General features: G+C 54.2%; 1 protein-coding gene across 5 annotated transcripts in view; it reads left to right on the top strand.

Moving 5' to 3' along the window:
• The first annotated feature begins 6 nt into the window (after positions 1 to 6).
• Positions 7 to 24,061, top strand: part of ARHGEF11 (Rho guanine nucleotide exchange factor 11) — an 82,356-nt gene continuing 58,301 nt past the window's right edge. For all 5 annotated transcript variants that reach the window (XM_073888614.1, XM_073888616.1, XM_073888615.1 and 2 more), the window contains exon 1: positions 7 to 839. In XM_073888614.1, coding sequence (XP_073744715.1) covers positions 808 to 839 — 32 coding nt within the window. In that variant the 5' untranslated portion in view covers positions 7 to 807. The remainder of the gene's footprint in view (positions 840 to 24,061) is intronic.

Below are 24,061 nucleotides of genomic sequence, written 5' to 3' on the forward strand. Positions count from 1 at the left end.
GGGCGGCGGGCGGCGGGCGCGGGGCGCGGAGAGGCCGGGGGCCCGGCGGGCGTGAGGCGGGGGCGCCGCGCTCCTGCTCGGTGCCGTCGGCTCAGTGAAGGGTTTCCAGACCTTTCACGTAAAAGCTGTTTTTGTTGTTGTTTTTTAAGGAGCTCCATAACCGTGGTCGCAGGGCCGCCCCGGACTTGAAGGGGTGCCGCGGTGCACGTCCCGTTGTATGCTTTCATTTATTTCCCCGCCGAGCGCGCGGCCCGGGGCCTCCCCCGGTGCCGGTTCGGACCGGCCCTCCGCGGCCCCTGCCCTGGCGTCGGCGTCGCGGTCGTGCTGAGCGCGGGGGGACCCGGCACGGCCCCGCCGGCCCCCGGGCGCCCGCCTGCGGGAGGACAGCTGCGGGAACGGCGTCTCGAGCATGGGCTTCATCTGTAGTTTGCAGTGAAGACTGATGTTTTGAAGGCACATTCTTTCTGTGATTCATGTCTTAGCCTATAGCGCTAACCTTGAAGAGATTTGTGGTTGGGTTTTGGGTTTCTAAGAAGGTCATAGTTTTTCTTCTTTTTCTTTCGGTTTTTTTCCCCGACGGGGGAGGGGCGGGGGGATGAGAACGGACACCATGCTCGCTGGTACAAGTAGAACGGAGCCTGAGTTCCCAGGGTCCTGAGAGCCAGCAGAGAGCATTCGAGCATCGGAGCATCCGACCGTGAGGTTGGGAGGCCCTCCTCCCACCTTTCTTAAAAATTGCAGCCGACTCAGCCCCGATCAAGACATCAAAACTGCAGGATCCTAGCTCCGCGAAGACACTGAGAAACCATGAGTGTGAGGTTACCCCAGAGCATAGACAGGTAGGTCTGCTAATAATGTGCTTTCCAACACCTTCTTAACCAAAGACCGGGAGGGAGGGTGGTGCATTTCAGTAAAAGGTTGCAAAGGAAGGGTCGGGGTGCCAGCACGGGTCTCTGGGGACTGTGCCGGCCTGTGTGTTTATGTGTCCTCTGTGTGTGTCCCTGTCCTGATTCGGTGCTTTTTTAAAGACGAGCAATAAACAGTGAAGCCAGGAGAGGAGAGATGGGGGAAGTGCCCCCCTCAGTCTTTTGACTTTTGCCCAGCTACAGGCTGAATTTGGGCCCCTAACTTGCAAGTTTAGGGGGCGGGAGGCGGCACAAGCCTGGTCACGTGAGTCCCCAGGGTGGTTTGGGACTGGCTTTAGGTGTTGAGCTACTGGGGGAAGGGCCCTGGGAGGGGCGTGGGCCTCCACCGGCTGGTTGCTACAGAGTGGTGGGGCTTGGTGATGGGGTGGATTCCATTTTCTTGGCCTGACTGATGGGACACAAGCACCCTTTGCACCCATACAGGTCTAGATTTTTGCCAGTGACTGATAATGGCTCCAAAATGCACAGGTCGCATTAGAATTTCTTCTTCTCCAAGCTTAGGGTTTAACTTGAGACCTGCTGACCGGCGGATGCACTAAGGTTTAATCTTCCAAGCCATCCTTAATAAGCTTGACTCTGCAAGATGGGCCTTCCCTCTGCCTAGAGCTAGAGAGAGTCGTTTTGGGCTCTCAGGCCGGATGGGCAGAGTCGCTGGTCCTTGGAGTCCGAGCCCAGGATCCAGCCCCCTCACCGGCCTCTGGATCACGGGGGCTGCAGTTTACAACCTTATGAGGTGTCTGCCTCCCCAACCCCCCCCCCAACCCTTACTCCTTAAGAATCTTAGAGAGGGTTGTTTTGAGGGGGCTGCACACATCCTAACTGGGTGGATGGGTGGTTGGAGGACTGAGCAAGCAAATGAAAGCACTGGACAGTGTTGCTGGAGAGGCGGGGAAGAGCGGAGAGCCGTGGTCTCTCCATGCCAGTTAACCTTTGATCATCCGTGCTAGTGGTAATTTCTTTTTGGCTGTGGAATGTGACGTAAATATAATCCCTCCCAAACACTGGTCTCTGTATGGCCTCCGAGTCCTGTTCAGATCGGTTCAGCAGCCCTCCACCTGGGCCCTGACTTGGCAGTGGGGTGAAGGCAGCCGGCCACAAAGGGCATAAAGTGTGTGTCCCTTCCCCTTGCCTTTGGCCTCCCTGCAGTTCGCACCTTGTAAAGGGAGGCCCGAGGTGCGTCAAGGTAGGGAGGTGACGTGGTTACGTGGCCACCTTCTCTTTTCGTCGTGCTGGAGTTTGGGAATTAGCGCACCTGCCTTTTGTGAGATGTGGATGGTGAGTGATTTCTCTGAAATCAGGGATGTGAGCAGATGGAAACCCAGGTTTGGGGGTGCAAGGAGGAGGCCATGAGGGCTCGGAGCTGATGCGAGATGCTCCTCTGGGAGCTCGTATGTCCTCACCGTCTGTGCGGATGCGGATGGCGTGGGACGTGACCCCAAGTGCTTGCTTTCATAGAACAGGTCTCATCTGAGCCTCACAGCGTTTCTGTGAGGCAGACAAGGTGGAGGTTATTATTCGCGTTGTACAGTGGGGGTCCTTGGGGCCCAGGGAGGACACCTGGCTTGCCCGGTGCCATCTTGCTGGACTAGTGGCAGAATCTGAGCCCAAATGCACGTCTTCTAACCCAGGCTCTTTTGCTTGCCCCACGCTGGCTAACTGGGTTTGTGTGTTGGTCCTGTGGACTGTGGTTTCCATGTCTCCTTTTGACAGTAGGATAAGATGTTCTCCGGTATTCCATTTGCACTTATGTTTTCAACAGTCTTGGGGCCGACTTATGTTTTCAACAGTCTTGGGGCCGGCGCCGTCATTTCTGTAGTAAAGCACCCATTTCTCCTGTGGGGTAATGTAACTTTGCACACTGGGAGGGTTCCCTGCCTCTGCCCCATCAGAGGCTCAGGTCCCCTTCTAGATATCTTACCCCTTAGGCTGCAGGCTCCTTCTGCTGGACCTTTTGACATCTCAGGTTTAAGACTCTGTGGATTTTAAAGAACTCCTAAGTTTAGGAGATTGAGCAGAAGGACGTGCTCCAGATTGTGGAGTCAGGGATTCTCACACAGTCCATCAGTGTGCCGCGTAGAGAGTCTAGTGGAAGGCGCCCAACGAGTGTTTCAGAAGATCAGAGTACGTGACTCTTGCTTGCCATGGGTGCACAGTCTAATTGGGGAGCGAGGGAAGGGTAGGGTTCCCGAAGAAGACCGAGGAACAGTGACACTCGACGGTAAGTCCTGGAAAAGCAGGGACTGTGTCCCCTTTGCTCCGCAGTGGGCCTGTGGTGAGCATTCCATCAGTACGGGACACGTGAGTGCGGGATGAGCGAGCGTGTCGGCAAGTGTAAATTCTTCCATTTCAGAGTGTTTCAGCACTCCTGGGTTGGTTGCCCACGTAGTCAGAGCAAGGTCAGAGAAGGCTTCCGAGGTGGTGTGTATTCCCTAGGGAGGAGCCATGTGACAGAGAAGGCTTGTGGCCCAAAGTAAACCTCTGGAATATTTCTTCAGAAGCGTCTTTAACCCCCTCTCGGGAACTGACACCTGGGTCCAAAGGAACGAGAAGTGTTTGTGACGAATCTTGATCTTTCTGTATTGATCGGTCGTCCCTGACACGCAGGCTCATGGAGCTGCTCCAGCCTCTGCCCGTTTTGTCCACAGACAGCTTATTGTCCGTGGACACCTGTTCTTCTCAAGAGTTTCTGAAAGCGTGTTTGATGCTGCAAGCAGAGATAAGGACACTGAGTTACTTCTGCGGGGCTGGTGATGAGTTTCGCTAAGCCGTCTCTGTCCACTGCCTCATCTCCAATGGCAGATGGTTCCAAGCCGGTCAGGTGGGTTAGGTGTCTGCATCCATGAAACCGCTGTCCTCCGTGCAGAGTCCCATAGCCCTGTGGGCCAGCCCAGATGAGGAAGCACTAGATTTAAGCCAAGAGGTCCTGGTTTGAACCCTGGCATTCCCCTTAACTCCGTGACCTTGAGCAGGCCACGTACCTCCTCTCATTTCCTCCACTCATTTCCTCCAGGGCGAAGCAAGGGTTCCTGTATATGAAAGGCCTTCCGGTTCACAAACACTTTCACGCTGAGTGTCATTTGAGGATTATAACATTTGTTGCATCTCCTGGGGCTGTTGGAGCAAATCAAATAAGATCATATATTTCTTACTTTTTTTTTTTAAGATTTTTTATTTATTTATTTGACAGAGAGACAGCAAGAGAGGGAATACAAGCAGGGGGAGTGGGAGAGGGAGAAGCAGGCTTCCTGCTGAGCAGGGAGCCTGATGTGGGGCTCAATCCCAGGACCCTGGGATCATGACCTGAGCCGAAGGCAGATGCTTAGCAACTGAGCCACCCAGGCGCCCCAAGATCATATATTTCAAATTGCTTTCCAAGCTGTAAAACTGTGAATTTCAGGCAGTAAACGTCTGAGTTTGGTTTAGCCTCATGCACCACTTTCTTCTGAACTAGCCCCAAAGAGAGTTTGAGTAACTGAAGGATCGTTGCATTGTTCTGAAGCATTTGACCAGAGTGAACAGGCTTTGTGTGGGGATGAGCCTGGGATTGGAAGGGAGCGTTGGGTGATGGTCCTAGAAGAATATGAGAAACAGAAGCGCCTTCCCAAGAATTTTGATGAATGGGAGAGGCTGCAGTTACCTTGGCTGCCTTAGACAGGAATAGAGAGGATGTGTTTAGTGATCTCTGGCCATTCCCAGTTCAAAATAAATCCAGACCCAGCAACCGTCCTTATCAGGAATCTGAGGTTGAATGTAACCTTTCCCCTTTCTAGAAGAGGCGCAATCTTAGGTGAGGTTGCGGGGGGGGCAAGGAGGGAGGGTGGTCGTAGGTCCTAGGAATGAGCCTTGGGTTTCAGGGAAGGTCTGCAGAGAGGATTTGCTGGAAGCCCAGACTGGGCTTATCTAGAAAGGGAGGGGGTGGCTCCTGGAACTCTTCCCACCTTGGTTGCAGGTTTTTGTTTTTGTTTTTTTTTTAAGATTTTATTTATTTATTTGACAGAGAGAGACACAGCGAGAGAGGGAACACAAGCAGGGGGAGTGGGAGAGGGAGAAACAGGCTTCCCGCTGAGCAGGGAGCCCGATGCGGGGCTCGATCCCAGGACCCCGGGATCATGACCTGAGCTGAAGGCAGACGCTTAACTGAGCCACCCAGGCGCCCCTGGTTGCAGGTTCTTATTGAGCCCTGGGCCCTAGAATCCCCATTCAGCTGAGTTTAGAGGGTTGATCTCCCATTCAGAGCTACAAATAATAAGCCCCCCGCAGTGCTGAGTCTTCTCCAGAACTACCCTTGTCCTGTCTGGGGTGAGATGAGAGGTGGCCGTGGATTTGCGTGGATTTTGATGCATAATCACCATTATGGGCAGGAGCAGGCTAAGCTTAACTTCAAATATTCAAAAACATTTCTGAAAGAGCGCCCTTTGATTAACAAATTTATTTAGCTTTTTTTTTTTTAATCTGTCAGACTACGGTCAGAGTTCCTGCCATCCATTTACAAGAATACATAAAAAATAGGGAAAGTTAAATGACAGTATGATTTCATCAAAAATATAGAAGATTCTATGAAGGGCAATAGCCAACTCCCAAATTAGCATAAAGACAAAGGAGTCCTGGAAGCTCCTAACCTGCACGGGTTGGAGTTTGGAAGCTTTGGGGGGCGCTCCCCGGCCCGCCCTCTGAAGGTCTGGGACTCAGATGCTGAAAGGGCTTTGCTCGGTGTGCGACCCCGGAGGACATGACGGCTGAGGGGTCATTTTCATCTGTGTTGCAGATGTGTCCAGTGCTCAGTGGCCCCTCGGAGGCGGTGCCACGCGGTATGTGGCGAGGACCCCTTCAGGGTCTCAGACTTGCCTCCGCTACAATTGAAGCTCATTTCGTTCTTTTAATCCTGACTTCAGCGGAGGCCCTAAAGTGTCCCTCCGTCATCTTTACTGACTTCTTCAGGATTTCCCTTCTCGTTGTAAGGAAGGTAAACTAAGGCACGAATGCACCAGGAAGGAGCTTTGAGAAGTCAGAGCAGGTGACTTCCTGCACTTCCTCCGCCACTATGTGCAGCTACTCTAAAATGGTCTGATGGGACCAAGGTCACCGGTCATGGCCTCCGGTCACAGAGGGGACCTGGTGGCTCCAGCAGCTTTCCAGGGGACGCCTCCCCGTGATCTGGGCAACTTGCAGCCAGTCTGCTGCACAGCCAACATTTATCACCGAGCCGCTCGCCTCGCTCAGTTCTCGGTGTTCTGGCAGATAATGTGCAAGAATGTGGCGCTTACATTCTTGGTGCGAAAGGTTATTGGTGAAACAGCAGGAAACAATGCAGGGATAGTACGTAATTGTTGAATCTCGATGTGTACCAGAAGGTACATTTAGAGAAGAGCAGAAGGTTGGTGCCAAGGAGAGCAGCCAGGAGGGGGTGGTTAGAAATTAGGAAGAGGGGCGCCTGGGGGGCTCAGTCGTTAAGCGTCTGCCTTCGGCTCAGGTCATGGTCCCAGGGTCCTGGGATCGAGCCCCGCATCGGGCTCCTGCTCGGCGGGAGGCCTGCTTCTCCCTCTCCCACTCCCCCTGCTTGTGTTCCCTCTCTCGCTGTCTCCGTCAAATAAATAAAATCTTTAAAAAAAAGAAAGAAATTGGGAAGAGAAGCGGGGGCCTCCTCAGACAAGGGGACAACCTGGGCAAAGGTCAGAATGGCAGGATTGTTGGTCTTTGTGGAGAGGACAGAGTAGGCTGTGGAGGTGGACAGGATGGGAGGATGAAGTTGTCGGGAGCTGGGGAGGCTCCTGTGTTCCAGGGTAACAAAAACAGCGTTCACAGAGAGAATGCTGACGCTGATTCAGAGATGGGACAGTGCCTGGGGCCAGGAGGCCCCGGGGAGGTTTTGCAGCAGTCTTGGCGAAAGGTAATGTTGAAGAGGGGCAGGATCTGAAAGACATTTTGGAAGGAAAATCAACAAGGTCTGTTAAGTCTGAATCAAATTTGATTCCCTAGGTTTTGAGGCTGGGAGAAGGGTCGGGCTGTTGCTAGAGAGACCACCGCCCGTTAGTCCCGCCTCCCATGGGTGCCCAGCAGTGGGCTGACTATGGCACAGCCAGTGAGACTTACCCCACTAGTATGTCCCTTCGACCCTTCGGTTGGGCCTCCTCCACCAAGTGGTTGTGGTTCTTCAGGGAGCCCTCCTGAGGGGAGCGGGGAGAGGAGCTGGGTCTGGGAGATCCCTTAGGAAACTGGTCCTGATCTGAGGAGGTGGGCGGGTGTTTGGTGGATCTCTATGAACTGGTCACAGAGCAACCCCCACACCAAGCCCCAGGGTGCTAGGACCAGAGTTCCAGAGTCCAGGATCTTGAGTGAGAGGGTCTTTGTGGGGCCCCCGCTCGGCCACTAACTAGCTGCGTGGATTCTGTGGTGCCTGACTTGGTGGGTGTTGGGAAGGCGGTTGCTTGGGCGAGGACCCAGCCTGGCCTGGGCTCTGCTCAGCTGCCACGGAACACCTGGGGCTGGAGGCTCCGGCCTGGGCTCACCCTAAACTAGGGACCGGTGGACCTGGCCCTGGGGTGCGCGGGGTCTCATCCTCACAGCGTCCCTTGCCCGACAGCCTCAGTGTCTTTCCTTTCCGGCCCAGACTCCACAGCTGGGGTTCGTGGCTCCTCCCTTCTGTTCAGCCCCCTCTGACCGTCGCAGGTCTTCTCCCCGGGCCCCCCACCGGCTTCCCGGGCCCCGCACGCCTCCATCCGCACCTGTACGTGGGCGTTCTCCTTCTCCTTACTGCTGCAGGGAGACCTTTGCTGGCTCACAGCACAGACCGCGACATTTCTGTCATTGAGCATTCCTTTTGCGCACACACAGAGAAGTTGGACTCTGTTATCTTCTCTTGGTGTGTGTAGAATAATTTATGTAGAGGTTCGAGCAGAATGCCTCGCCCCTGGTACGCTGTGGTAAGTGCTGGTGTCCTTTGGTTCTTTCCATGTCGTGTGTTGGTGATTGTGCCTTCAGTTGCCCAGGGTTCGAAGCGATGTCTGTTCGTCCTTCGGGATTGCTTCCCGGTGCCCTGTCAGTTTGCAGAGCGCAAGCCTGCCTGCTGCTGGCTACCTTCACCTGCAGCTCCTTCCGGACATGTCCAGTCCCCAGCCTGCCTAGCCAAGGGTTTCAAGAAAGCAACTCTAAACATTGCTGCCAGGAACGGAGACCAAGAATTCCCCTTGTTCTTAGTGGTTCTAGGTCTTGGGCACTTGGTATTTCTTGTAGGGACAGAGCATCCTTGTTGGGGTTGCTGGCCTCCAGTGGCTCAGAGCTCGGGAGAGTTCCCCCTTGGCGGCCTGGTTTCCGGGCTGCCTTTTCCCGCAGGGGTCTGACGGCACTGGGCCCACCCTGCTATTGTCCCGCCTGCCCCAGGCTGGCCCCATTCATTTCCCAGAGCAGACTGCCCTGCAGAGAAAGGCCACTGTTGTTCTAGGGGAGGTGGTGGAGAGAGTGTAGTAAGTAGCTTTGTGAATGGGACCTTGTATGAGACTGAGCCGCAGACCCTTTCTCCTCAGGCTCTGGGGTTGGGGGCAGGAACCACTCGGCTTCCAGTGTCTTCACAGCAACAGGGCTGAGGTTTAGGAGTGTCCGTGCCATCTGTCAGCTAAGAAGTGGTCGACTTCGTGAATCTTCAGGCCCCGGGGTTCAATGTGAGTAAGCTGCATGCTGTGCCCTCCAGGAGCCCGTGGCTGGGGGCGTGACAGCACCCTGAACTCTTCTGTGACTCCAGCTGAAGCACATGGGAGGGACTCTGGGGAGTGTTTCCTGGAGGAAGGGACTTTAAATGGAGGTCTAAAACTGAGAGCCGGGCTTGAGAGGGCCCGTCCAGGCAGAGGGGGCACGCATCAGAGGCCTGACCGCTAGAGACAGCATGATGCGGTGGGGTGGCGGGTCGCCATGGTCTGTCCTGAGACCACAGAACAGTAGATCCGTGAACCTGGACAACAGGAAGGATCCGGGGCCTGGGGACCGTGGAACCCTGTGTTAGGGCATTTGAACTCTATCCTGAGGGCCACGGAGCACCATCCCCAGACTGATGTCGGGAGCGACACAATTGGATGCACTTTGGAAAACCGCGTCCCTGCGGCTTCAGTGGAGAGGGGCAGTGGGGGCAGGGAGCCGTCGCTGCAGGTGGAGAAGGACGGGTGGGGGACTGGGCAGGTGGCTCTGTGGGGGAGGACGACGCCCCTGTTCTTGGCATGGGTGTGGGGTGGGGGGTCCCCCTCGATGAGCGCCAGAGGGATGGGTCGCGCCCCTCTGGGGCAGAGCCAAGGGCAGGTGCTCAGTGCAAGCCGGCAGCTGGGCGTGGTGGGCCGGGGCGGAGAAGCACACATGGGGTGCTCACACGTCCCAGTGAGACAGAGGGGCGGGGTCCCACAGGAGAGGCTCGCAGGGGGGCGGCACAGAGGCAGAAGGCCAGCAGCGTCAGATGCCCCCACGGGGGGAGCCGGGGGCCATGGAGGAGAGCGAGAGAACTCGGGCAGGAGCCAGAGAAGAGGAGATGAAGCAATGGAGATAGACAGTCTAGTCTGAACTTCTACAGAGTTTGCTCAGGAAGAAGCGGAGGAAAGACGTAGCCCCTGGTCCCTGTTGGTAGGACTTTGAGTTAACTTTTCCAAGGCAGGCCCGGCTGCCTGAGCTGGAGCTTGCCCTGGGAGGCATGCAGCAGAGGGCTAGAGACCCGTCCCCTGACACCCACCATTTCTGAGCCCGTGAACTTGGACTGGGGTTGGGCCCGAGCATCTGCATCTTTCATGACCTCCCGGGTGGTGCCCGCGCAGGCGCAGGCACGGGTCAGTGGGCCGCGGTCGGTGCGGGACACGACCTGCCAGTCCCTGTGGGTTTCCTAAACCCCACTCCAGGCCTCTGGATCATCCCAGTGCACGGCAGGAAGCCGGAGGAGGTCCGGGTTCTCCCAGCAGGGCGTGGGCCGGGCCTGATGGCTCTGCTTCTGCTTCCGCTCTGGCCGCTCCCCAGTTCTGAGCTTGGAACCCGACGGGGTGAGAAAGGACTGCATGGGGCACGGGGGCAGAGACCCTCCCCTGTCAGATCACACTGCACAGCGCTTGGTTTGGGGCATGGGGATTTTTTACGTATTCAGCACATTCATCAGATACATATTAATGTGAGGAAGTGTTCTCAGCACTGGGCATACGCTGGGACTAGAGGCTGTTGGGGAAGACAGACAAGTAAGTAGCTTGTTATTTATGATGCAGACGTAAGTGAATTTAGTAAAAGCTGGGTTCATAACTGTCAAGGCGAAATGAGAGATCAGTTGAGAGAGTGGTCAGCGTGTCCAGTAGGGAGGCCGTGGGTGATGGAGAGAGGGATGGAAGTTTCGGGACCCAGGAAGGAGTGCCTGGATGGTGCCCCTCTGTTCTGTGCAGTATGATGCATCGTTTGTAGAGCGGTTTTGTCCCTCGTCTCATGGGGGCCGCCGGCAGGGATTTGCATTCACTCGTTGCAGACAGGGAAGCAAGCCCAGAGAGGCTTTAGTGATTTACCCGAGTCTATGCACTAGTAAGGGACGGAGCTGGCATTAGAGCCCAGCATAGCATCCCCGCAGAGCAGAGCACTGTCCATTTCTCTCACCCGTGGGCCTGCTGGGCATGCGCGTCCTGGGAGGGAGCCAGGCTCTTCCCAGTAAGCGCTCCCTGCCCGTGGCCCACTCGGGACTGTCCTGGAAGCAGGGAACTCCACCCTCCTTCTGCCTCCTGCTTGGTTCCTGACCAGAAGAGGATGGCACGCGGGTGGGGGCCAGGTGGGTTGGGGGGGGTGACGGGAAGAACACAGTGTCCTCAGAGGTCACTCTGTGCTCGACCACATGGTGTGGCACCTCCGAGCTGCTCAGGAGCTTCTCTGTGTCTGTGGTACTGGGACTGTGTCCCAGGGGGGAGGGGGGAGTTTTCCTGAATGAAGGGATGCAATCTTTATTTAAAGATTTTATTTTTAAGTCATCTCTACACCCAGCGTGGGGCTCAGACTTACAACCCTGAGATCAAGAGTCACACGCTCTACCAACAGCCATGAGCCAGGCACCCCGGCAATTTTTTCATTAGCAGCTTTATAGAGAATAATTCACATACCTAAAATTCACCACATTAGAGTGTACAGTTCAGTGTTGTTTAGCATATGCCCTTGCTAATTTTGGAAAATTTTCATCACCCCAAAGAACCCTTGTGCCCACAGCGGTCGTTCCCCACTGCCCCCCCCCTCAGCCCCAGGCAACCATTAATCTGCTTTCTGTTTCTGTGGGTTCATTTATTCTGGACATTTCCTGTAAAGGGAATCCTACAGTCTGCGGCCTTTTGTGCCTGGCTTCTTTCCCTTGGCATGATCTTTTCAGGGTTCATCCACGTCCTGGCGTGTGTCAGCGGTTTGTTCCTTTTTGTGGTCGAAAGTGCTCCGCCGTGCGGGAAGGCCACCTGTCTGTCCGTTCTTCGTTGGCGGGCACCTGGCTTGCTCCCGCTTCCCACTGGTGTGAGCAGTGCCGCTGAGGACATCACGTGTAGGCTTTTGTGGGGACATATGTTCTCATCCCTCTTGGGTCTGTACCTGGGGGTGGGGGAGGGATTGCTGGATCGACTGTAGCTCCCTATGCCATGTTTTAAGGAACTGCCAAACTGCTTTGCAAAGTGGCTGCACCATTCTCTGTTCCCACCAGTGCGCTCTGCGCATCTCCGAGCCTCGGAGCCCCGCGTCCTCACAAGTGCTTGCTGATGTCTGTCTTGACTGGGGCTGTGCTCGCGGGCGTGAGGTGCGTTCTCCCTGTGATTTCCACGGGTGTCTCCTCCGTGACAACTCATGTCGAGCGTCTTTTCATGTGCTTGTTGGCTGTTTGCATATCTTCTTTAGACAAATGTCTGTTCAAACCCCTTGCCCGTTTTTGTTTGGATTATCTGTTTCTTTATTGTTGAGGAATGCAAACTTACCCTCGCTGGCCTCAGTTCCATCATAAAATGGGAGAGTGGGATTTGGTGTCTGAGATGCACGTCCCCACGTTCTCTGTAACAGTCATCTTGCTGATCTGGGACTCTGAGCTTTGTTTTCGCTCTGGGATCTTGCCGCTGCTGCTTTGGTTATTTACCCCAGAGACTGAGTTGTTTGGGAGCCCTGTGAGCTCAGTTACTTTGGAAAAGTGTGCTCCCAACAGGGGTCAGAGTGTGTGTGTGTGTGTGTGTGTGTGTGTGCACGCGCGCGCACGTGTTTGTTCCAGAACAGTCTGAGGAATGGTGCTTAATAGGGTAAGAAGCACAGAGGAGTGGGGGGTTGGGAAGGTAGCTGGAGAGGTAGAGAAAAGAATCTCCAAACGCGGTAACCATGAAGTGCTCCTTTCTTCAACTGCGAAGAGTCCTGGCAGATGCGAAACGGATGCTCTCTCAGCGTCTGACCTGCTGGCGACCCGCGCGGCCTCCAGACCAGTGCTCGGTCATCAGGGCACCTCCCCGAGAGTCTGCTTCATTTCATTTCCTGTCTTGGTGAGCTTTATTAGGATTGCTGTGGCAAGAACCAGGATGCAAAGCAGGCAAAGGCTAAGAACTCACATAATATAATAACCCTGCGGCCCTGAGCATCTGTAGGGTGCTTCCCCTCCGCGGAGCACTCTCCACCTGTCATGTACTTTAACCTCACCGTGGGCGTGTGATGGGAGCCTGGGGTGGATGAGGGAGGTTGACCTGGTTTCCCTCTCCCCTGTCCCCCCTCGGACCTGGTGGCCCAGGACACACTGTTTGAACAGCTCCTTCCCATGTTGGAATTGCTTCCCTTCTGATTCAGCTTTACTCCTCTGTCTTCTCACGAATGGGGGATCTTCCCTCCCTGGGGGACCCGCTCGTCCATATGGCTGCCCCGTCTGTCCTCATCATCAGGTGGAGAGCGTTTTCTACGAAAGCTACGGGATTGGAAAATCAACTGGCCAGGGCAGGAGGCTAGCCAGCTCAGGAGCCAGGTGCCCACAGCTTCAGGAAGGCATGCAGGAGACAGGGCGAGGGGGGAGGACGAGAGAACCACTGGCAGCCCAGATCCAACGGGAACCCCAGGCTCTGTCCCCTCCTCCAGACCCCAGTCCATCTCACTGGGCTTGGCATCCTCTCTGCCAGCGTCCACCCCTGGCCTGTGCTGCGCCATCGCGTGTCTTCCAGTTGCCTTGAGGGAGGTAATGGGGCCACGTGGTCCCTGACCTTGCGCCTCCTTAATGACTAATGACGTTGAGCAGCTGTGCCAGTGCGTACTGCTCCCTTGCATACCTTCTTTAGAGAAATGTCTCTGTCAAACCAACCTTGCATTCCTGGGACAGATCCCACCTGGTCATGATGCATAATCCTTTTCTGTGTTGATGAATTGGATTCACTCGTACTCTGATGAACGTTTGTGCATTAGTCTTATTTAATCGTGATGACAACCCCCTGAGGTCAGGGTCCTCATGGAGAGGGCGACATGAGGTAGGTAGTGTGCCCAGGACTGCCTGGCATCAGAATTGTACCAGGAATGCAAGACTTTCCAACGTAGTCTCATTTTCTTTCCCACGCTTCACTTTGCCCCTCTTCTTGGTGTAGATAACCAGCAGTTGATTTCCTTTATTGGGGCTGCTGTCCTTGCCGGAAACCTCGTCGTTATTGCTCAGATTGAAAATTCCCAGAGGGTGTGGTCTCCCTAATGCTCTTGTCATGTGACCACACAGGTAGGACTTAACGTTGGGTACAGTTTGGATGATAATGAAGTTTATATCCTTGATGGTCATTGACTTGATTGTAAACGCGTCATTGTCCGTTTATGGAATCAGGAGCGTTACAGAACAAGGACGTGTGTGTGATGCTTCTCTCTTGTTGGAGTGCTCAGCATTTGCTGGGCCCAAACACATACTTATAAAGCCTTAATAGAGGCCGAAGGCTAGGAAGGGTGCATCTCTGGAGCGCCCGCCTGAAAGCACCCCGTAGAGGTCCCTAGCATCCGCTGCTGGCCACGTGCTCATCTGGTGTTGTCCGCTGCCTGAACTGTGTGCTCTGTCATACCTGTCTCTCTCCCTCCTTCCTGCAGAGCGACTGGTTCATCAGACTCTAAACACTGAGTCTCAGCCTTAAATCTTTGGCTTTTTCTATCTTTTCTGATGTGAGCATCAACAGACTGAATACATTTCACATTGAGGTGCATGCACTTGGAGACCCAGAAAGGCTCTGGGGCAGCTCAGGAGGGTGAGTGGGGGGCACGTGGGCAGTTACCTTTAAGTATGTGATACTGGCAGATAGGTGTGGGTGCTTCTGCACCCTCACTGTCGACACGTAACTCAGCTGCCTTATGCGTGTCAGCGTCATAATTCATCCTTGCTCTGCGATCACCTTAGCTCCCACTCTAGTGTACGATGGGAGGAGGGGTGACAGTTCATCTCAGTGGTAGTCAAAGCCTGACGTCCCTGAGAATATGTCTCCTGCAAAACAAAACCGTGTATTAAATTACAAAGGCAGATGAAATTGCTTTTTGGATTATCTGTTTTTGCTGATTATTTGTGCTGCCTCCCCGAAGGGGTGTTTGGGACTTGCCCATGCATTAATTAAATAATCGTGTGTACATACAAGTAGGTAGAATGCAAGAGTGTATGTACATATGGTGATTTTCCCTGTTTTAAATCCAAAGGCCATTGCCTCATCTTACAATCTAGCAACACTGCGACCTGGGTAATGAACAGAATGTCCTGGGGCAGGCTTGTATCACCAGGAAAAAACATCTGCCTGCATCTCTCTAATTGAGAAGGGCAATGTTTAATTTAGTTTCTGCTGTGGGCGCAGAGTACTTGTTTCCCTTAATGCTGGTTTTTTCCCTTTCAGTAGCTTTATTGAGGTATATTTCATGCGCTGTCAAAATGCACACACGTGGAGTATGTACCCGGATGCGGTTTGACAGGTGTGTATATCTGTGACATCGTCACGACCGCCAACATAACGGATAGACTGATCACCCCCAAATGTCCCTTTAGTCTCTCTCTTGCCCCCCCCGCCGGGGAACTTTCGGGGGTGTTCCTTTCACTGTAGATTGGTTTACATCTTCTGTAATTCTGTGTCATACACTGTGACCCCTTTTCCTGTCTGACTTCTTTCACTCAACACCATCATTTGAGGCTACCCCATCTTGTACTGATGAGCATGTGTTTCCCCACGTGGAGGTTGTTCATTTCTCTCAGCACTGTTTCATAGTTTCTAGTGAACCGGTCTTTCTCCATCTTCGGTCAGATTTGTCCCTAAAGGTTTCATATTTTATTTGTTTATTTATTTTAGAGAGAAAGTGCACGTGAGCAGGGGGAGGGGCAGAAGGAGGGGGGAATCTCAAGCAGACCCCACGCTGAGCATGGAGCCCAAGGGGAGCTCGATCTCACGGCCCTGAGATCATGAGCTGAGCCGAAACCAAGAGTCGGACGCTTAACCGATGGCGCCCCCCAGGTACCCCCCATGTTTCATATTTTAAACAGCAGTTTTTACAAACCACTCTTCAGTTATTTCTGTGAATACATGTGGACACAACTGATTGTTGTATTTTTTTTAAGATTTTATTTGACAGAGAGAGACACAGTGAGAGAGGGAACACAAGCAGGGAGAGTGGGAGAGGGAGAAGCAGGCCTCCCGCGGAGCAGGGAGCCCGATGTGGGACCCGATCCCAGGACCCTAGGATCATGACCCGAGCTGAATGCAGATGCTTAACGACTGAGCCACCCAGGCGCCCTGATTGTTGTATGTTGACCTCGGATCCTGCAGCCTTGCTAAATTTACTTTTTAGTTCTTGTACATTTTTTGTTAATTCCCCAAGATTTTAGAATCTTCCTGTCTGGTTCTAAATCAGTTTACCTCTTCGTTTCCAATGTGTGTACTTTTGAGTTTTGGAGAAAGTCAGGATTTTACTACTTTTTGCTAGACCTGTAGAGTAGATGTTGGGTTCTCCCTCACTAGGAAATCTTTAAAAATAAGAAGCAAGAAGATCATTAAGTCCTTCTCTCCAGTAGGATCAGACATCTGTGTGTCAGACACCCTCATGAGCGGGGGAGGAGGCAGACATGTGAAGAAGTGAGCAGAGCATCGACCACCGTCTTCGTGATCCAAGCATGTCTGGAGCTTAGAGGCAGGACCGTTCAGAGCCGGGGACAGGGAGATGGTGTCATAGGCCTGCTGCCCCGGGCACCGTGATTGACGAAGGAACAAATACTCAGAGATGGTCGATGGGAAAATAGTGAAACCTCCCTGTACTGATTGGTTGTTTACTTCATTATTACTGAGAGTCTGAAAAGAATACATCTTTATCTATAGCTCTTGTTCTTCCTCTTGTTTTCTCTGTGTTTTTGAAAATCTCACATGGTGTGGCAGCAGCCTATGCTTCTGGCCCGAAGCCTCCCTGACCTGAGGCCAAGGGCAGTGCAAGCAGGGGTACCGGACATGGTGGTCTTAGTCCTGAATGATGCTGCGTCCTCGGAGAACCCTGTGAGTTGGACCCTGTTGCCCCATTTCTGCAAGGCTCTGTTTTGTTTAAACGCACGGTAGCATGTATCCTCTTATTCTGTATACTCAAGTAACTCTTGAGATCTTTGGGGCTTTCATTAAGATTTATTTATTTGAGAGAGAGAGGGCACGCACGTGCATGAGGGGCAGAGGGAGAGGGCGAATCCCATGCGGACTTCCCACTGAGCACGGAACCTGACCTGGACCGAGGGGGGTAGGTGGCTGGGGCTGGATCCCAGGACCCTGAGATCTTGACCTGAGCCAAAACCCAAGAATTGGACCCTTAACTGACTGCACCACCAGGCGCCCCACAGCTCGTGAGATGTTTACGCTTCTCCCACCACATGCATTTTGGGGGCGCATGCCCGCGACCTCGTACCCCTGGCATATTTCCCAGGGTCTGGCGTGGGGGAGCTGCGTGTGTATTGGTGTAGCTCCTCTTTAGCCCGGTTGTCATGCTTTAGATAATACAGGATTGTTCCCATTTTACAGATAAGATGTCTGCAGGCACCAGGGAGTAAATGGTGGTAGGTACTTTTTTTGGTAGAGAATTTTGTATTTTATTGGTTGGTTAAATGGGATGATTTAGGCAACACCAACCAAACCAGCACTCCTCGTTTCGGCAGTGGGGAGCCTTGCTTGCTCACAAAGGAAGACAGTTGAAAGCCAGTAACATGAGAAGTAGCTCTGTTCTGTTGCGTGCCCTCCCCAGCACAAGGGGCGGAGGCCGGCCTGTGAGTGGCAGCATGGGCCGTGGCTCCCGGCTCCCGGCAGCCGGCAGACGGCAGACGCACGTGCTGCTGACCCCAGGCTGAGAACCTGACCCGGGTTCCTCCTTTTCTGCTTCGTCAGTGACAGAAAGCTTGCAGATGCCCACACTGCTCATTTGTGTCTGAGACCTCGGCCGCCGTGACCTCCCTCTTCCTACCACCATTTCGAGAAGAGTCTCTCCCCTTCCTGAACCGAGCCCTCACAGAGCACGCGGACCGACAGAGCTGGTGTAGGGGAGGGGGGGGCTGAGTTGGTGCTCTCGACCGAGCGAATGAGTGCATCTGTCGCATCACGGGAAGCCCAGCTGGCAGCCAACGGGAGTCTGGTGGTGGGTTTTCCACCGGTGCCTCTTTCCCCGTGGGGGCATCTACTGTGCCGAGTGTGGTAAGGCCCTCCGCGGTGCGCCCTCTGCTCACAGAGCCCCTAGAGAGTGGTGGTGGCCTGCAGGCTGCAGACACAGAGGGGACAGTCCCTGCCTCCGGTAGCTCACAGGCCGTTAAACAGACTATACAGTTGACCCTTGAACAGCACAGGAGTCGGGTGCCTACCACCCTGCCCCAGGCAGTTAGAAACCCACCTATAACGTCTGGTTCCCCAGAACTTAACTACCAGTAGCCTAGTGATCACCAGAAGCCTCACCGACAACTTAACATCGACAAACATGTGTTGGGTCTGTTATGTTATACGCCGTGTTCCTCCAGTAAAGTGAGCTGGAGAGAAGACACTGAAAGTCCCGAGGAAGACTTAGCGCGCACCTGCGGTGCTGTAGTATACTTCCCGAACAAACCCACGGTTTCCCCGTGCTGTTCAGGGTCAGCCGTGCCGTACACGCTGGATGCAGGGGTGGGGAGAGTTAGGGCCCAGCGCCGAAATCGCTGACCCAGCCAGGAGTGAGGGGCTGTTCTGAGCACTTTGCACCTAATAACCCCCTCAGCCCACATGGTAACAGCCCCATGAGTTAGGTGCCGTTAGTGTTCCATGTTACAGCCAAGGTAAGGAGCTGTAGGGAGTCAAGGTCACATAGCTGGGAGGTAGGGCAGGAGGATCCGAGTCCAGGCACCAAAGCTGTAGGTCTGCTCTTCTTTGCTGCACCATCTCGTGTAGGAGAAATAGACATTAGTATGGAATTGACAGGATTTATTATTTAACTGGCGAGCGGTTAGAGAGGAGGACTCCAGGCACCCTGGGAGTATCTGCCCTGGGGGGACAGAGGGTGCAGGAGGAGGCTGGAGGTCTCCGGGGCATTGACTGAGTATCTGCAGGTCGAGTGTCGCCCCTGAAAGTTACAAATGGGAGTCGGGAACTTAAGGGAGACCAAGGGCTGAAGCGGACGTGGGGTCTTCAGTGTTCCAGAGCTGGCTAACGGCACCAGAACAGGCAGGGTCCCTACGAAGAGGGTGTAGGGCAGGGTTAGTGGCCTACATGGTGGGAGAGAGTGGGGCCTGGTCAGACGAGATCTGCAGAAGAAGCCCTGCCGGCTGAGGGACTTGCAAGGGTGAGGGGTCGGTGATCTCACTGAGAACAGAGTCCTGGGAGCAGAGGCCAAACTGCAGTGGGTTGAAGAGGGATGGGAGGTGAAAGGTGAGCCAGCAGGGCAGACGAGCCCTGGACCCTTCCCAGAAGTCGGGTGGGCGAAGGGGAAGGGGTCAGCTGGTGGGACTGGAGGAGCTTGCTGCCTCAGGAAGCAGTTCTCCGCAGGTCAAGAGGGATTTGGGTAAATTTGGGTTGAGGGGTCGAGCCATGGAACTGGAGGGATGGTGGGGGCTTAGGGGGGTTCCCAAGGAAGCAGAGGGGAGTGGGGCCAGGGCAGGGGGAAGGGGTGAAGAGGCAAAGGAGCATACCCTGAGGAGCTTGCGGGAGGGAAATTGAAGGGGCTCTTGTTCCTTCTGTGAGGCAAGAGGCAAGACAGTCTCGTGGCAGAGGGTGACCTTGAACACACACCTGGGGGCAGTGGTAGGAGTGGGGTGAGCCGGCCGGCGAGGCAGGGTCAGCGGCAGGATTGCCACAGGCGGGAGCCCTTGCGCAGCAGACTGGTTGGGGGGGCACTACCCGCTCTTGGGCGTCGGCGACAGGCAATGCCGGGGAGGGAGGGACACGGAGGGGCCTGGCGCAGTCACTGAGCCCAGACGGTGGCAGCACCAAATGCTGTGCGGTGCTCAGAACCGTCCTGTGAGGCAGGCTGTTTTCCAGATTCGACATAGGGGATTTGACCAAAATCCTGAACTAGCACTTAGAGAAACAACTTCCTTTGAATGGATGATGGGTAGGTGTCCATTAGCGTCCTAGGGAAGGCCTTCTCCTCCACTCAGTAAAACCAGAAAAGCCGTGTGTTTTTTACAGCTTTGTAGAGCCACCGGACCATGGGATCCGCATTAGGTGGTTTGCTGAGTTGTGAGGCCATTACCCAGTCTTATCTCAGAATTCTCCAGTTTCCTGGGAAGCAGCGCGTGCTCGTTAGCAGTCATTCCCCTGTCCTGCCCCCCTGCCCCCAGCCCCAGAGAGCCCCCTGCTGTCTTCCCTGTGTCCAGGGACGTGCTTCTTCTGAACGTCTCACATGTAACAGAACCCCCACAACGTGTGGTCTTGGCACCTGGCTCCTCCCTGAGCGCCACGCGTTGGTGCTTTGTGTGGTACGTGTGCGGCAGCGCTTGCTGCCTGGGGGTGTCCATCCCATGGTCCGGACACACCACCTCAGTGTGCCTGCTATGGGCTTTGGGTTGTTTCCTCTTTGGGGCTACACTGTGATTAACGCTATCATGAATGTCCACGTACACGTGTGTGTCCGATGTATGTTTTCAGTTCCCCGGGGTCAGACCTGGGAATGGGGCTGATGGAGCGTGTCTCTGTGTGTCTGTGTGCTGTTCTGATGAGCCGCCGAACCGTGCTTGCGGCGGCCATGTGACTTCGCGTCCTCACCAGCAGCCTATGAGGTTCCAGTTTCTCCACATCACCACCAACACTTGTTGTTTCCCATTATTTTGGTTTTAGCTGTCCTAGTGGGAGTGAGGTGGTGTCTCATTGTGGTTTTGATTTGCATTTCATTTTTTTTTAAGATTTTATTTATTTGACAGAGATAGCAAGAGAGGGAACACAAGCAGGGGGTTGCGTTTCCTGAAAGACTAATATTGCATATTTTCACGTGCTTATGGCTATTTGTATGTCTTTTTTAGAGAATGGTCTATTCAGATCTTTTGCCCATTTAAAAAAAGGTTTTTTTATTGTTGTTTGTAAGAGTTTTGTATATATTCTGGTTACAGGTCCCTTCCCGGATATATGACTTGCAAATTCTTTCTCCCATCGTGTGTGCTGCCTCTTCACTTTCTTGATGTTGTCCTTTGAGTATGAAAGTGAGTCTTACTTGTTTTGGGGGAAGGGTGAGATTAACCGTGTGTAGTGCCCCAGGCAGCAAGGTCACTTTGGGAGAAGGCAGGAGGGCTTCAGCGAATGAATGTTGCACCTGGGGGTGGGCTGGGTGCTTTTATGGTGAAGAAATGGCCCAGAGCTAAGATGGCAAGTCCTGGGCTCCTTCGTGTGTTTTGAATTTCGCAGTCAGGTAGACTGGCTGTACCTCTGCAGAATTTTCTGCCAGCCAGCTTAGACTGGCGAATGAATTTGCATTGATAAGGAGTCCTCTTGTGTTTGGGTCAGCTCATGGTTCAGACTGGGCGAGAACCTAGGACAAGGAAGAGAAGCACATTCACGCGCTCGCTGTCCCTTTCAGAGCTCAGCACACCCACTGATCTCAGCATTGCCAGAGAGCCCCGATTTCTGGTGCCTGCACGTGTGACTCAGTGCTTTCTGTATATAGTTGGCTGTGCGTTTGTGCTTCTCTACTTATACGTTGCACACCGTGCCCCTAACACCTCAAGATGGCGAATTTCCCAAACAAGAATCATGTGCGCACCAGCATGTGTGCCCAAACATCTAAGTCACGTCTGTGGACCGATAGTCGTTCACGATTGATAAATACTGTGATGGTAAATGCAAAGGTTTCTGAGCCATTGGGGAAGTATATTAAGTCAATCCATTTTGTACTTGATAAGCAGACTTTTGGCAGAGATGAAGGAGGTTACCTGAAAGTCATGATTTTTAAGTTTAATGCAGACATGCTTGGGTTTTAAAGATGTGCAAGGGTGTTACTCTAAACTGCCCCTAGAATTTAAGTTTAGCCCTCGTTATCGACCGGTGACGCGCCAGGGAGTCCGACTTCTCACTTCCTGTGGACTTGATCTTTCCTAAGTGCCACGTGTTATGCAACCTCATGACCTGGCGGCATCCGGGCAGGGGCGGGGTGGGGGGGGGGCGTGAAAGCAGAGCCAGGGCTTGCCTTTCGTCCTCTCCCCACCTTGTAGAAGGAGCCCCCTCTGCACCACTCGTAGGTGAAGCTGCGGGCTCCAGGCCCAGAGCGAGAAGCTCCAAGGGGTTGGACAGAGCAAGAGACACCGAGCCCATTTTTCCAGCTTCTCACAGGGTGGTTCTTTCCAGAATGGCCAGCATGCTAACACCAGTGTGCAAAGACACCCCGGCCTGAGCCAGGAGCCCTGGGTTCTGGTTCTCACGCTGACACCAAGGGACCCCGAAGATGTCACGTAAAAGCTGCCTTGCTCAGCTCAGGCTGCCGTAACAAATACCATAGACTGGGTGGTGATTTTCTCACTGTTCTGGAGGCTGGAAGTCCAAGGTCAGGGTGGCACGCATCTGGGTTCTGGCAAGACCTCTCCTGACCTGCAGATGGCTGTGTGCTCACCATGTGCTCCCACGGCCTGTCCTCGGCATGTGCACACCCAGGGTGGGGGGCCCGCTATCCCATGTCGTGAGGGCCTTCCATGACCTCATTCCACCCTCTTTACCTCCCAAAGGCCCATGTTCTACTACACTGGGGGTCAGGGCTTAGCACAGCAATTTGCAGGGACACACGTTTGGCCCATAACAACGGCTCTGATGAGATGATCCTCAGTCTCCATGTCTGCGTAACGAGACTGGGGACATCCAGATCCTCGCTTGCTCCTGACGACGATGGCGGTGCAGGCAGGGTATGTGCACGGTTTTCTATCTTGAGTTCTGTGAGATGCACCCCCCTGCATTCTCTCAGGCAGCACGGAACTGAATACATTAGGAGTTACGTGGGGCTAGGTGCATTCTTTCATTCCATGGGTATTTCTGAGCATCTGGTGTGTTGTAAGCACCGAGGCTGCAGTGGGGAACAAAACACACAGAACTCTGCCTTCCTGGAGCTTCCATTCTAGGCGGATTAAGTAAGAAATAAAATTGGGGGGCACCTGGGTGGCTCAATCAGTTAAACGTTCAACTCTTGATTTCGGCTCAGGTTATGATCTCAGGGTCGTGAGTTCGAGCCCCACATCGGGCTCTGGGCTCAGTGAGGAGTCTGCTTGTCCCTCTCCCTCTGCTCCTCCCCCTGCTTGCTTGCACTCTCTCTCTCTCTCAAATAAAATCTTTTGAAAAAATAAAAAATAAAATGGTAGTGCACTAGGTAACCGTTGCTAAGGAGACAATGTCAGGAACGTGTTGTTGCGGTTTTCAGGAAGGTGCTGTTTGAGTCAAGGGGCGGGAGCATGTGTTTAATTCTTCATGGCCGGGTGGGAAGCGGAGACCCTGTGAAGGCAAGCGCCTTTGTGCAGAACCGCACAGCCGGCCTCCTGCCCGTTCGCCGACTGCCCTGTCCCCCTCCTGTGACTGTCCTCCCCACTCCCCATCACCCACTTCTGTGCCAGATGCTCTGCGCTAATTAATGATTGCACAGCCTTTTTAAATCTCCGCCCAAAGACAGTAGTGAGGAGTTCTGTTTCCCGCCCCTGCCACTGGAGTCGGGGAGGGTCTAGACCCGCTCCTGAGGCCGTCAGGTGTCTTGAGAGCGCCCCCGAGCCCCTTCTCCCCAGCCGGCCTTCCCTCTGTAGCCCTGGCTCGCCCCCGTCTCTACATCCTTCTGGGAAACCCTCCGTCCCAGATCTTTTTATTCAGGCATATTCTCTTGCTTTACTCTTGGCGCTTCTCTTGCGCCTTCTTTTCTCCCTTCACCTCGCGCGTTCACCACCCCCACCCCGTGTCCTTTCCTTGTGGGGGCAGGGCTCACAAGGGGAGGGGCTCTCCGGTTCCCCATGCCAGGTCACGCCCCCCTGTCTCGTCCCCTCCTGCATGTGCTGACTCCAGTCGGCTAGGACCGGAAGGGCTGCTTCTTGCTGGCCCCACAGGAGCCCTGGCTTCATCGGGCCTTCACGTGGGACTCAGGCCGCAGCCCTGGGGCTGCCTCGTTGGGTCCTTGGTCTTCTGGCTCAGGCCCCTGGCACATTTGCAGTCAGTGAATATGGGGATGGTATCGCCTGTCAGTCAAATCACTGAGGGTTCAGCCTGCTCTGGGGAGTGGTCCAGCCGTTGGCGGAAACCTTCATCGGTCATCGCCGTCTCTGACCTCAGCCCTGCCGAAGGGTCCAGGAGGTCAGAGCCACCTGACCTCCCTGGTATTACCGAGAACCAGAGCCTCGAGGCCCATTCCCGAGCCGCTTTCTGCACCTGATGGCAAACAGGATCCAAGAGGGGTCCTCTTCTTTTTTTTTTAAGATTTTTTATTTATTTATTGAGAGAAAGCAAGAGAGAGCACAAACGAGGAGGGGTAGAGGCAGAGGGAGCCCGACACGCGGGACTCGATCCCAGGACCCCGGGATCATGACCTGAACCGAAGGCAGACACTTAATCGACTGAGCCACCCAGGCGCCCCAAGGGTCCTCTTCTCTAAGAACTGGAAAGAGTCACAGAGAAACTAGATTCTGCCACTTGCATCTGTGAATGCTGTGCATGTGCGCGCGTGTCCGTGGATGCCGTGCGCGCGTGTCCGTGGATGCCGTGTGCGCGCGTGTCCGTGGATGC

The sequence above is a fragment of the Callorhinus ursinus genome, unplaced genomic scaffold, assembly GCF_003265705.2.
Source record: "Callorhinus ursinus isolate GAN/ISIS: 27379988/994484 unplaced genomic scaffold, GSC_fseal_2.0 scaffold92, whole genome shotgun sequence".
Classification (NCBI taxonomy): Eukaryota; Metazoa; Chordata; class Mammalia; order Carnivora; family Otariidae; genus Callorhinus; species Callorhinus ursinus.